This window comes from Chanodichthys erythropterus, chromosome 6 (assembly GCF_024489055.1).
Source record: "Chanodichthys erythropterus isolate Z2021 chromosome 6, ASM2448905v1, whole genome shotgun sequence".
Classification (NCBI taxonomy): domain Eukaryota; kingdom Metazoa; phylum Chordata; class Actinopteri; order Cypriniformes; family Xenocyprididae; genus Chanodichthys; species Chanodichthys erythropterus.
In genome coordinates, this window is record NC_090226.1 from 27,980,224 (window position 1) to 27,994,858 (window position 14,635).

General features: G+C 34.9%; 1 protein-coding gene, 1 long non-coding RNA gene and 2 other non-coding genes across 4 annotated transcripts; 1 reads left to right on the forward strand and 3 right to left on the reverse strand.

The window, feature by feature from the left end:
* Positions 1–1,752: 1,752 nt before the first annotated feature.
* Positions 1,753–4,404, forward strand: smim7 (small integral membrane protein 7). The gene is made up of 5 exons (XM_067388543.1): positions 1,753–1,865; positions 2,012–2,053; positions 2,132–2,190; positions 3,901–3,991; positions 4,135–4,404. Exons 1-5 carry the CDS (start codon positions 1,840–1,842, stop codon positions 4,148–4,150), a joined length of 234 nt encoding a protein of 77 aa, XP_067244644.1. The 5' UTR covers positions 1,753–1,839; the 3' UTR covers positions 4,151–4,404.
* A 1,984-nt stretch (positions 4,405–6,388) lies between these two features.
* On the reverse strand, positions 6,389–8,099 carry LOC137021182 (uncharacterized). The gene is made up of 6 exons (XR_010895295.1): positions 8,054–8,099; positions 7,630–7,682; positions 7,352–7,426; positions 7,072–7,141; positions 6,808–6,872; positions 6,389–6,709 (listed from the first exon to the last, which is right to left on the reverse strand). It is a non-coding gene; the product is annotated as an uncharacterized lncRNA (long non-coding RNA).
* On the reverse strand, positions 6,945–7,032 carry LOC137021900 (small nucleolar SNORD12/SNORD106). The gene has a single exon (XR_010895391.1). It is a non-coding gene; the product is annotated as a small nucleolar SNORD12/SNORD106 (small nucleolar RNA).
* Positions 7,221–7,309, reverse strand: LOC137021901 (small nucleolar SNORD12/SNORD106). Its single transcript, XR_010895392.1, has one exon. It is a non-coding gene; the product is annotated as a small nucleolar SNORD12/SNORD106 (small nucleolar RNA).
* Positions 8,100–14,635: the final 6,536 nt, after the last annotated feature.

Consider the following 14,635-nt stretch of genomic DNA (forward strand, 5'->3'; position numbering starts at 1 on the left):
CCCTGACTGTGGTGTCACCCTTGGCAGCTGCTTAGTTTGCCTATAGGTACGTGCCGGCCCTGGCCATAGAGGCCATCTCTGGATTCTCTGTGCCCCCTATCATGGCCACTAAAGCCGTCCCTGAACTCTCTAGACTCTCTTTCTCTGTTCCGCCGGCCTCACTATGGTCTTCAGCTCTGCCGTTTCCACCATTTTCCTCAGCTCCACCATGGTCTTCAGCTCTGACATGGTCTTCAGCTCTGCCTTGGTCTTAAGCTCCGCCATGGTCTTCAGTTCCACCAGTTCCACCATGTTTTTCAGCTCCACCATGTTCTTCAATTCCACCATGGTCTTCAGCTCCACCATGTTGTTCAGCTCCACCATGGTCTTCAGCTCCACCATGGTCTTCAACTCTGCCAGTTCCACCATTGTCTAAAGCTCCACAATGGTCTTCAGCTCCGCCGGTTTCACCATGGTCTTCAGGTCCACCAGTTCAACCATATTCTTTAGCTCCACCATGTTCTTCAGCTCAGCCAGTTCCACTATGTTGTTCAGCTCCACCATGGTGTTCAGCTCTGCCAGTTCCACCATGGTCTTTAGCTCCACAATGGTCTTTAGTTCCACCATGGTCTTCAGCTCCGCCGACTCCACCGTGGTCTTAAGCTCTATCTTGGTAGTCACCTGCTCCTTTGCTCTGCCTTGGTGATTGCCAGCTCCGCCCTCGCCCCCAGGCTTACTCAGGGGCCTGGCTCTCCATCCCTACCCTGATCCTCTTCTGCTCCACCACCCTCCTGGAATCATTCTTCTGTTTGTGGAGCATCTGGAATCTGCTACATAAATCCAGAAGCAGATCTAAACAAGTGGAGCTGGGGGAGGTTGGGGGTTTCAGAGGAGATCTAACAGCGCACTGCAGGAACTGAACCAGACTATTTAAATGTTGATCAAGCAAGCTCTTTGGTTGCAAAATCAGCTGAGCCAATCAGTTTGTGCCATGTAGTAAATTATGTAGTAAATGTAATGCATTTTGTACCATGGACACCCTCAGTAGCAAACCACTGAACAAGAAGTGTTTACAGGAATAATAGTTAATAGTCACTTGTAGTCTCTTATTTAGCTGAGCCATCCATTGAACAAACAAAACCAGCCCTGAAATTTGATAAAAGAACACATATTACATAGACACTTGATATTTAATCTTACTAGATGATAAGTTAATTGCATTTGATAGATTTTACTTTCAATAAAACATTTGCAATGGGTTTGTAAAAGGTACTTTTATCCATGTTTGGCCTGAGTTTTTGTTGTATTTACAATGTTCTGACCAGCAGGGGTCACCAGCGTGTGTCTTTTCGAACGCTTCGGAACAGTGAATCATTTTGTTGATTCGAAACTATGAAAAGGTTCGTTTATCCCATCGCTGCTAATCATCATACACCGTTACCGCGATTTGTTGATGGATATGTTGTTTCAGGAAAAATAAATTATGTATTTTATGTCATAAATATATATGTTATTGGTGCGAACTGATAAACGGTCCGTGAAGCACAAATGAGTAGCGTAGTTTCGTTCCGCTTTTATTTCGTTTACCATTTAATATTGGGCAACGTTGTGGTGGTCGCGCCAACTCGACTGCTAACAAAATTTTGATTGCACCGGCAGGAAAAATGGCAGAAAACATTTGGTCACACTGGTTCCCTGCATGGCCAGGGGTTGAGGACGATGCAGCTTTTAGAGTGTTCAGGAACAGAATTGTCGTGTTCTATTTCAGCCGTCAGGTGGCGATGATGATCTAAAGACTTATATTGTACTTACACAAAGATCAAAGAAGAGGACGAACCGAGGCGGATATACTTGTCCAAAATGATCGGAGATATTCTAATTTTGGGGTAAATTTCACTCTTTTTATTAATGCAGGAAAAGTTTTTATAAAATAGAAAGTTATCTGTGATGTTCATATGTCTAGTATATGAATGTCACAGTGTAACAGACGTTTGTTTTTCTGTCCACGTCACACATCTTCTTCCGTTTTCAGCACTCTGCTCATGAACGCTGGCGCTGTGCTTAACTTTAAACTGTGAGTAAAGACACAAAAGTCATCTTACAGTTTTAGTTTGAAGGATTGCTTGTTAATATGTGTGGTATCTTTGCGCAGAAAGAAGAGGGAAACACAGTCTCAAGGCTTTGGCGATGAGTCTGGATCATCCAGCACTGGTAACAGCAATACATTAACGTTGCACTATGAAGTAATAGTTAATTTATTGCTAAAATGTTATTGAAATATTAATAATTCACTTAATAATAATCCACTCAACATGCGTTGTTCTATAGTTAATAATTTTTTTTTGTATTTATTTACCTTAAAGTGTAAACATTATCATATATATATATATATATATATATATATATATGTATATATGTGTATATATATATATGTATATATATATATATGTATATATGTGTGTATATATATATATGTATATATATATATATATATATATATAATGTGTGTGTATATATGTATATATGTGTGTATATATATATATATATATATATATATATAATGTGTGTGTGTATATATATATATATATATATATATAATGTGTGTGTATATATGTATATACGTGTGTATATATATATATATATATATATATATATATATATATATATATATATATATATATATAATGTGTGTGTGTATATATATATATATATATATATATAATGTGTGTGTGTATATATATATATATATATATATAATGTGTGTGTGTATATATATATATATATATATAATGTGTGTGTGTATATATATATATATATATATATAATGTGTGTGTGTATATATATATATATATATATATAATGTGTGTGTGTATATATATATATATATATATATATAATGTGTGTGTGTATATATATATATATATATATATATATAATGTGTGTATATATATATATATATATATATATATATATAGTGTGTGTATGTATATATATATATATATATATATATATAATGTGTGTATATATATATATATATATATATATATATAATGTGTGTATATATATATATATATATATATATATATATATATATAATGTGTATATATATATATATATATATATATATATATACACATTATATATATATATATATATATATATATATATATATATACACATATATATATATATATATATATATATAATGTGTATATATATATATATACACATTATATATATATATATACACATTATATATATATATATATATGTATATATATATATATATGTGTGTGACCCTGGACCTCAAAACCAGTCAAAAGAGTCAATTTTTTGAAACTGAGACTTATACATCATCTGAAAGTTGAAAATCTGGACTGGAAAAAAAATAATAAATCAAAATATTGAGAGAATCACATTTAAAGTTGTCCAAATGAAGTCCTTAGCAATGCATATCCACTCACTAAAATAATTTATTTGATATATTTATGGTATGAAATTTACAAAATATTTTCATGGAACATGATCTTTACTTAATATCCTAATGATTTTTTTGGCATTAAAGAAAATCGATCATTTTGACCCATACAATGTATTGTTGGCTATTGCTACAAATATACCCGTGCGACTTATGACTGGTTTTGTGGTTCAGGGTCACATGTGTATATATGTATATATGTGCATAGATAGTTATGTGTGTGTGTGTGTGTGTGTGTGTGTGTGCGGGGAAAAAAATGCCCATCACATACAACAAAAGTGTTGAGTGGTCTATGTTGTAAAAAGTAATATAAAAACTAGAATATTATGAAATAAATTAAATATAATAAAAGATGCTGCATTTCTGCCACAAGATTTTTTTTTTCTTTTCCCCAAGAAGCCCTTGATCATATTTGACTTTTATTATGCATTATTTGCCTTAAGGTGACAACATCAGAGAGTTTTTGCTGAGTCTACGGTACTTTCGCATATTCATTGCCCTTTGGAACATTTTCATGATGTTTTGCATGATTTTGTAAGTATTGACTCGACTGTAAACATTTTGTTGTTTCTACTTTCATGCTGTCAAAAAAAAATGTTTATGCAATATTGAAAGCTGTTTTTAGAGAGTTGTTACTGTGTAATAGTGTTCTGTGTGTGCTTTGTCATTTCTTTCAGGTTATTTGGATCATAATACATGGCTGTTACAGTGAAGATAACTACAGACAAAATACATAATGATTGGGCGGATTTCTTTTAATGGTTATTTTTAGTGCGGGATGTCTTTAAGTCTTATACATAGTCTTATCCAACGTCTTACAAGACGTCTGTATATTTTGTACAGAAGTGTGTATGGTTAATATTGCTTTAACTTTCTTTGAATCAAATGAGGACAGAGCATATGGAAATTAGTTTTTGTTTTAAATAAAAATGTCAGTGTGAAATGCATCGAGGCTTGCTCTCAAGGTTAGGAATAAACATTGACTTGGAGTATCATGCACCACACTAAGGTAGGCTCACACTAAAAGATTTTTAAAATCTTACCAGATTGTGAATGTGAGAGACCACAAATATGATAAAGAAAAAAAAATCATAGATTTAAGGGATTGTTCACCCAAAAATGAAAATTCTGTCATAATTTACTCACATTCATGCTTCATAAACATGATAGAAAACTAATCCATATGAATTGAGTGGTTTTGTCCAAATTTTTTGAAGAGACATGATCGCTTTATATGAAGAGATTTAATTTAGGCTTTTATTCTCACATAAATATTGATCAGTGAACATAAACAGCGCAACTGAACCTGCTTGATATGCAAGAACAAACCTCTTGCTGAATCTCAAATGTGCCTCTTAACGCACGAGAATGAACCTCATTGGTTCTCGCATACGTCAAGCAAACCTGCTTGAGCTTTCATTTATCATAACTGATGTGCGAGATGAACGTTAAATGGTGAGTAAATGACAGAAGTTTAGTTTTTAGCTGAACTAACCCTTTAAGTTTTGTTCCTATGGTGTGTGAAGTGCCACGATGTGAGCAAGACAGCACAACACACAATCTCTCACAGTCAAACATGACTTGAGTAGGCAAACGTAGCCGAAGACCGGCTAGAAGAAATGGCAATAATGTTTATACTGCTTTTTGCAGAAAATGTGTGGCATTGGCAACTTGCTTTCTGATTTTGTATCATTTTGTTCCACATGACCATCAACAGTACGTGCACGTTTGTCCTTGCGGAATCTCACACACTCAACAGGATTTATGATGTTGGATATTTACAATTTGAGATTGGTGCGACCTGATCTTACAAAGCAGATACAATCACTCTTAACACCACAGAAAAATCTGATGAGAATCTGTAGAACAATCAAGACAAATGTGACTAGGATTGTTGGATGGGGAGAACTGGGCCCAGAATCCCTGATTATCGTGTGTGTGTGGGTGCCTTTAGTTTGCAGATGCATCAGTGTCATTATTGGCTTCAGCTAGCAAAATACTTTAAAGCACGTGTGGTAGTTGGAGGATCTGACTGACTTTTGTTGCATGTAGAACTCATTTGGCTCAATTTGAAAATAAAGAGTTTTAAATGGCAAAAAAAAAAAAAATACCACTTGGCTTAGGTCACAAACCATTAATTTTACTTAAAGGGTTAGTTCACCCAAAAATGAAAATTCTGTCATTACTCATCCTCATGCCGTTCCACACCCGTAAGACCTTCCTCAATCTTCAGAACACAAATTAAGATATTTTAGTTGAAATCTGATCGCTCTGTGAAGCCTCCATAGGGAGAAATGGACACTTCCTCTCTCAAGATCCATAAAGGTACTAAAACATATTTAAATTGGTTCATGAGAGTACAGTGGTTCAATAATATTATAAAGAGATGAGAATATTTTGAGCGCCAAAAAAAAAAAAAAAAACACTGCTTCATGAAGCATCGGAGCACAAATGAATCTATCGAATCGCGATTCAGCTCGCTTGTCAAACTGCCAACAGCTGAAATCACGTGACTTTGGTGCTCTGAACAGCAGATTCAACACACTGATTTATCTGTGCTCATTGCTTCCTGAAGCAGTTTTGAAATCAGCCATCACTAAATAAGTCGTTATTTAGGTTATTTTTTTTGGCACTACAAAAATATTCTTGCTTTATAATATTGAACCACTGTACTCACATGAACAGATTTAAATGTTTTTAGTACCTTTATGGATCCTGAGAGAGGAAGTGTCCATTGCTCGCTATGGAGGCCTCACGGAGCGGTTGGATTTCAACTAAAATATCTTAATTTGTGTTCTGAAGATTAACAAAAGGTCGTACAGGGGAGTAATAAATGAGAATTTTCATTTTTGGGTGAACTAACCCATTAACTGCTTGTTATTAATGTGCCATATAAATCATAAGAGTATGAGAGGCTGAGAGAAAGTCATACATTAATATATAAAAATAAAAACGGTTGATATTTGAGTTTATTGAAAAACGTAACAAGTACAAACAGTAAGGGGAAAAAGTAAAGTAAACTGGTTCAATTCATTTAAACTAGTCAAACAGCATCCTGGAACACTAGGAGCTCAGAATTAAAAAAAGGTAACAGTTTCATTTAAAAAAAAAAAAAAAAATAAAATTGAGTCATAGGTTTTTCTCCATCATTGGTAAATGTGGGCTGCTTTGCAGAAAGCCATTATGTACTTCACCCGCTTCTCCATGTAGGTTTGGCACTGAAGGGCCTTTGGGTACAAATCTTTCAGAGCCCTAGAAGTATACAAGAAACCATAAGACTCAATCTAAAAAATTACTGAAGTTAGACACGCAGAAGGGGAAGAAAAAAAATAAATAATAAAAATATATACCTTCACATGTTGCTGCCGTCCATCAAGGGTCACTTATGTCAAGGTCGTCTTGAATTACATTCTTCCTTTTGAAAGGGACAAAGAAAAATACTTAAGAACAAAAGCACCTCTAACTTTGTATGCCAATTAAGCATGATGGTGTTTCAGATAAATTGGCTTAAAGATTAGAGCATTTCTCAACACTATCGATCTGCTGGGGAAAAAAGATCAGTCATCATATGCACCGGGTAAAATGGCAAACAGGGTCTCAATATTCAGCCTTACCAGTTTGATTCGGTGTAAGACTTGTGAAACGAAGCCTGATTTTGAAGTTATCCATTTGGTTCTGCATGATCTGTGGGGAAGGGAGTAATAAAAGGTAAATTGCCTTAAAGTAAACCTTTAATATCTAGTTGCTGCAACAGTCTGGTTTGCTCAGTTCACTTGGCTTATTTTGTTTTAAAAATTAAGTCAACAGAGTCGATCTGCTGGGGAAAAAAGGTCAGTCATCATGTGCACCAGGTAAATGAAAAACTCAGTGTCCCATGAACATGTTCAGTCTTACCCGTTTGAGTGGGTGTAGGACTTATGAAACAAAGCCTGATGAACGTGACGTTATCCATTTGGTTTTCAGCGTGGTCTGTGGGGAAGGGGTAGTAAAAGGTCAATTACCTTAAAAACCAACAACTTGAATTTCTCTAGTCTAATTGTCTGGTTGCTCAGTTCATTTGGCTTATTTTATTTTTTCAAAGTCAACAGAGTCGATCTGCTGGGGAAAAAAATTAGTCATCATTGCTTCCATTGCATGTTTTAAAGTAGAGTCTAGTGTGAATCTGAACTCACCAAGATCAGAGTATGCACGAGAGAAAAGCTCAATTTTCCCAACAGCCCACATACTGTAAAACAAAGGGAAGTGAATCAAGTATATGGATATAGAATTGGGCAATTACAAGTAATTTGCTACAAAGAAACTGAAATAACGACCGGTATCCAGCTACAATGAAACAATATAGACTCATTAACAGCATGTGTTCGTGCACTTTGTTTATGTTATATGCGAGTAAACGTTACAATATTTTAATCAGTCAAGCAACGGAAATGAGCCACGTGGTCAGCAACACTACACAAAAATCCCTAATTCCAGTTCTCTTTTTTTTTTTTTTTTAATCCATACAATTTAAACAATGCGTATTTTCCAATAACTTTACAGAATTTGCTTTTATAGACACTTCTCATAGATGAATGAGCAGAAATAAATACTGCTTACCTTGAAGACAGGGGAAGGAAGTGGGAAGAACTAGCAGGCGAACACGCGTTTTATAGTCCAAGCGCATGCGCAGTGATGGATTGTCGCGATAACAAAGACGCGGACAAGCGCTAAATCTAAATGCTAGGCTACATTTTTGTAAGAGTTAATTATCAGCAACTTCCATGCCTCTCACCAAATCACTCCCCTGTAGGTAAAATATGTTTCTCCTGCAATAATTGTAGTAGATCAATAGGAGCTATTTTCCAGAAGGATGTTGTGTCAATTTATGAGGGATGTTGATTGGAAATGTTTGGCTTTTAACAAAAAAAGGTTAAAGACGTGTTTTTTCAAGCTTCTCCATAGAATATACCCTGCTAAACATTTTTTAATTAAATTTAAAAAAAGATATAGACGTAAACTGTAGCTTTTGCAAGCAGTGGCCGGAGACAACTGTTCGCTTATTTTGGCACTGCCCTTTTCTTTCTTTTTTTTTTTTTTTTTTTTTTTTTTTGAAAATGTTGATGGAAATGTTATTTTATAGTGGAAATATGTTCTTTTAGGCATTATTGTAAACTCCAATGATAAACAGAGTGGCACTTAATTTTTTTTTTTTTTTTTTTTTTTTTTTTTTTTAATGGCCAAATTGCATATCCATAAATGTAATTTTCAAGTAAAAAAAAAAAAAAGTTTTATAGCATTTAAAAATTATTATATTATATTATATTGGAATATTATATTGAGTCTATTACCCTCAAAGAAACAAAAAGCTATTAGAGTTTTGCAAGCATGTTTTTAATGTATTCCACTAATTTTATTTATATCCCCCCTAGCATTTAAAATGTCTGTATTGTTATTGTAACTGCGTGATCCCTTCAGGATGTACACCGTACCGTTGGTCCTTCGATGTCATTGGGTTCTTATTTGTTTATCATAAATTCAACATGCTTGGCGAAAGTGATTATATCCCAAATTAATATTTACCATGATCATGAATTGCAATATGCAATTATAGGCTACTCTTGTTTAAAGAGTTTTTAAAAATACCCTTTTGGGATTTAAATGGTTAAATATAGGCTACTTTCTATAAAAATGACAAGTGTTACTGTAGCTATGAACAGAGATGAGATCCAAATTTTCCATTTCCCCATAGCAACATAGCCGTAAACTACATGAACTACATGGAATATTTCGAAAAATACTTTTAATTTAACACAAAAAGGCTGTAAGATTGCTGGGTGACTATTCATCTCCTTGTTTTACTATAACTTCTCCGGAAGGTGGCAGTATTGGCTAAATTTGAAATTACTTTGCTTTCCTTTTACAGTTTTTCTCAGTCGCTTTGGTACATTTCTCGAATCAAACTCACAATTTGCAAAACAGTAAGTGCATTTCTCAAAACAATTTGTACAAATAGCAAAACACCATGGATAACCTGCAAAAGCCACTCTCTTACTCAAAATCCTTAGTTCATCTCTCAAAAGTAAATATCTGTGTCAATGAACATGTCAGTGCCATCAGAATGAGAAGTCCTTGTGTCATTGTGTACGGATAAGACAGTCAAATTGTTTAGTCATGTTCTCAATATAACCGTTTACTCTGGAGGGACGTTCTGATGGAAACTATGGCTAAAGTTTTGATGACAATTATTGTCAATTATAAGTTACATCTTAGTGTATGTGTGAGTGTAATTACAAGAGAATGGAAAATATTCAAATTTACTCTCTTACTGTTTGTACTGTATTTTATTGACAGAACATGTCATTGAGTCATTGAGTCATGTCGTTATTGAGTCATGTCATGTCGTCAAGATTCACCTGGGAGCAATTTACCAATTCAGGACAGATTTAGAAAAAAGTCTAATGGAAATATAGAAAGTATAGAAATATGCTTGACATATTATGATAACTTGTTCAACCATTTTGCATGTAAAGACTTATGCTATGAGCTTGTGCCTAAATGTTGTGGGCGTGAGACTATTCAACAGAGACCCAATATAATACATTTTGATCAACATGACATAAGCAACTGATAATGTAGGAAACAACAGAGAATTGTACATAATCATTTGCATGGATGTACCAAAGCATTTGCAACTTGTTCAAAGAAGTGAGAAACTGCTTTTTTGATGTGCACAAGTGACACAATGATGTGAGAATTGAACAGGTAGTTTTGAGAATTTCAATTCTGATCTGAGAAATGTACCAAAGCGACTAAGAAAAACTGTAATATGCCTACAGTTTTCCCCTCTGTATTCAATGAAAACACACACACACACAAAACATCAACATTGCCAAAGAAAACAGCCGCACATAAAATTGCATTTTTTTTAGAATGGTTTTTTCGCTTTTTCATATAAAAAATCTAGCATGATACGACTTCATATAGCCGAGAAAATTTAAGAAATGTTGTTTGCAAAGTGTCCAATAACTGTAGGCTACAGTTTCTTTGCAGTGTATAATGTTATCTTAAAATAAAATTGCTAAACATAACCACAAAATGTCTGCCATACAAAAAGTGTCATTCCCCCAAAATTTGCCTATTTTTCAATAACATGTGACATATGACGCTCGCGCTTAAATTTAAATATTCTTCATCTTTGTATTATTAGGCTATTATTATTTCACCATGTCATCAATGGACAAGTCATAGGGACAAGTACGGGGGCAGATTGTGGTCACGCTTTGAGACGCACGAAGTTGCACGCTCACTGTAGGGCAATTAGCGCCTATTTGTGTGATTACATTAGCACATATCTTGTGTTTTGTAAGTTGAGTACATACATACGCGCGGCTGAATGTGTCGTCAGCACATAAGGGCGACTCCCCAGCTCTTTGTTTTAGCACAAAGAAACAAAAGTCGCGAATTGCCAGTCGTGGGATTATCTCCCATCAACAACTGATATTAAAAAGGCCCCTTCCCCCACGTGTCTCTGGTGCAAATTATCCCTTCAAAACGTGTGAAGCGCTGCTTTTAGTCTTGCTAAAATAATTAAATATATTTATTAAAATAAAAAATATATTTATTTTTTGAAACTATGATTCAAACGTGATTTTTTCACCTATACGGATGCTTTTGATACTAAAGCATGTGTGTTTATTCGAGTGACTTGCAATTGAAAGCAGAAGCGATAATTCCAATAAATAAAACAATACAAGTAGGCCCAGTGCTAACATTCTCAAATAGCCGAATATTGCAACAGGTTGGATAGCTATTCCAAATATGTTTTAAGAGCTGGTTTAAATATAGTGGCTTATTGCAGTTTCTGTAGATGATCATGTTTGAGAGATCCCACCTGTCAATCGCCTTTGTTTGAGTACTCTGTTCGCATGTTAGCCTAATGTTCAACAATTTCTGGCTTGTTTAACTAGGGAGAGGACTCAATATCTTAAAGTCCATGGGGTTAGTTGGTAGAATGGGAGGAAAACCACTGACCAAAATGAAAGGATTTCACAAATAACAAGAAAATGCATGTTTTTGCTAGCTATGATTTCTTCGCTTCCATTATTTAAATTTGTAAACACTAAAACCATATTGCAAAACCCGAAGGTGAATCATATTTAAAATCATCAACATGATCTAAACTTTGCTGGAAAACCTGTTGTACACAATGTACATCAGGCGTGATTTATACTTTTTAGCTGTAAAAGGCTTTTAGTACAATTGTAATACATCCGTTATTGTGTCTCTTTTCTCTGAAATCTTTACTGTTATTTTAGAAAGTAAATGTATGAACTTTTATATTGTTAGTAATATTTTACTTGACTGAAGCAATTTAGGTTTAGGTAATTGATCCATACATAATTATGTTTAAATGTGAGTATCAAATATGAGTTTGAGGAAAGTTCATCCTCCCCCCATCCCCACCCCCAATAAAAAAACTAAAGAGCTTTGATCATAAAAGCATTTTAAAATCTTAAGACATATAATTGTGCAAAAGAGAATAACAACTTTATACATTTTATGTATTTAGTCTGCTAGACTGTTATAAACATCAATTTCACATTACTTTTTTATGGAAGCCCATTTCCGCCACTAAATGAAAAAATAAAAACAGTAATTGCGAGTTATAAAGTCAGAATTCTAAGATATAAACTCACAATTGCGTGAAAGTCAGAATTGCGATATATAAAACTCGCAACTGCGTGATATAAAGTCAGAATTCTGAGATATAAACTCGCAATTGCATGACATAAAGTCAGAATTCTGAGAAATAAACTCAGAATTGCGTGATATAAAGTCAGAATTGTGGGATATAAACTCACGATTGCATGATATAAAGTCAGAATTCTGAGATATTAACTCGCGATCGTGTGATATAAAGTCAGAATTCTGGGATATAAACTCGCAATTGCGTGAAATAAAGACAGAATTCTGGGATATAAACTCGCAATTGCGTGAAAGTCAGAATTGCGATGTATAAAACTTGCAATTGCGTGATAATAAAGTCAGAATTCTGAGATATTAACTCACAATTACGTGATATAAAGTCAGAATTCTGAGATATAAACTCGCAATTGCACGAAAGTCAGAATTGCGATATATAAAACTCGCAATTGCGTGATAAAGTCAGAATTCTGGGATATAAACTCGCAATTGCGTGACTATTTTTGCTCAGTTTGTGCCTCTGGATAAAAGTGTGGCATTTTTCCTACTTATGGATGTACTTATGTATGAGTATGAGCTCCATATTCTCCTACATCATGCTATATGAGCCAAAAAAGCCTCAACAAACAACACATATACCAAGGTCTAAAGATTCAATTAAAAAAAGTCCAATTTTCTGGCTATTATGTGTTAGGATTTACAGGGTTAAATCATGTTGATCAAAGTCGATGTCTTGTTATTCTCACAACGAATCCAAATGAGCAGTGCAATTATTTCCTGACAGTTTACATTTAATAAACACACAGCAGATCCTACCAATTTAAGTACACATTATGATCTCGAAAAGAGGAGAGGCGGCTTCAAAGAGAGACAGATATGTTTTTTTTTTTTTTATAGTAAAATAATCATGGATGTATGCAGTCATTTTTATGGGTTGGCCCATTCTCTTCTAGGGTTCAATAACCTTAGGGAGCTGCCCTCATTGCAAGGCCCAGGACAACTTTCTGGGTTGTCAACCCCCCAACCATCATCCCTCACCCAACGACAGCCCAGGTCTACAGAGGAAAAGTGTCTGGGAAGGACTAATAGTAGGACAAAGAGAGTTGCTGGTGAGATCACTGGTGCCTTTCAGCATGGGCAGTACGTATGAGCTAACCAGGGTGTGGGACACGTTTGACCTTTTGGCTCAGGCTGGCGGGTGCACGCAGACTGGAAACACAGCAGGAGGGTGGTGCTGGTTGCCAGACTGCTGTCTCTGGGCTGCTCTCTATAGTGGCATAGGGAAAAGGGGCCTGAACCACAACAGGTGGTCAGCAACATGGCAGATGACCATGCTAAAGCTGCCATTCTATTGACTGTCAGAGTCCCCAACAGGGTCCTGTCATGACTTGCCTGATGTTTGTTCCCTAATCAAGGCAGACAGGGAATGTAACATGGCACCCTGTGGCAGGCTACAGGTCAAGGATGTGCTTAATGTTTTCACTGATCAGGTCAGGTGGTAATTGTGTGCTCAGATGGATAAAGCTGCAATTATTAACTTTGAGAAAATAAAAGTTCTGTTATGGCACTGAGCAAGAACAGTCAACTAAACTTACAAAAATGCATCAGGGTACTGACAGTTTCTGCTAAAATACCACAGCTATTGTTACTAACTGTAAAGCGATAATGCCTTAATACGGAATCTTTAGTGATTTTTTTCTTTCTATTTTGATATCTGCAGTGGCTAAGAGATACCCTCATTTTATTGTAATAATAACTGTGACTGGTATTTTGAAGAAAGCTATGGCTGCCAAGTTCCCCATATGAAATCCGACTTTGTGACCAACATTGGTTCCCATTGACTGCCATATATCTATATCTAAATCTATATCTATATCTATGGAAGTCAATGGGGACCAGAAGCTGTTTACCCACATTCTCGAAAATATCTCCATCTATCTGAATATCTATGGTCAGCAGAAGAAAGAACTTCGTACAGATTTAGAACTTTAGAGCGCTATTTTTTTTTTCTTTTTTTTTTTTTTTCAGAGATGTCAACTGTAGATGAAAATGCAAATTGTATATTTTAGGTTGTGTAAAGAGTCACATGACCAGAGCCTTTGTCTTAAAAAAAATAATTTATTGTTATTTGTTTGTTTGCTTGCTTTCTTGCTTATTTAATAAAAAGGACCAGCAATTTACATCGAGCTATCACAAAGAGTAAAACTGATCCCTAATTATAATAACGTGGGCTACACAAAATGTGCCAGTAGTAATTAAGACAAAATTATGTTTATGCTGTTGTTTACTAAAAGACAGCCCATGTGCGCGCGCCCCACCCACGGTCTTCAGCGGGCTATTTAAAGCGTGTAGACATCAGCAGAAGCATTGAGACCATCAATGCAACATTACAGATCATGCTGGATTTATCTCCGGACTGGATTATTCAACACGTTCAGTATATCTGAAATCAGCTCAAGTTATATAATCAAACGAAGTAGCAAGACTTCAAGTTAT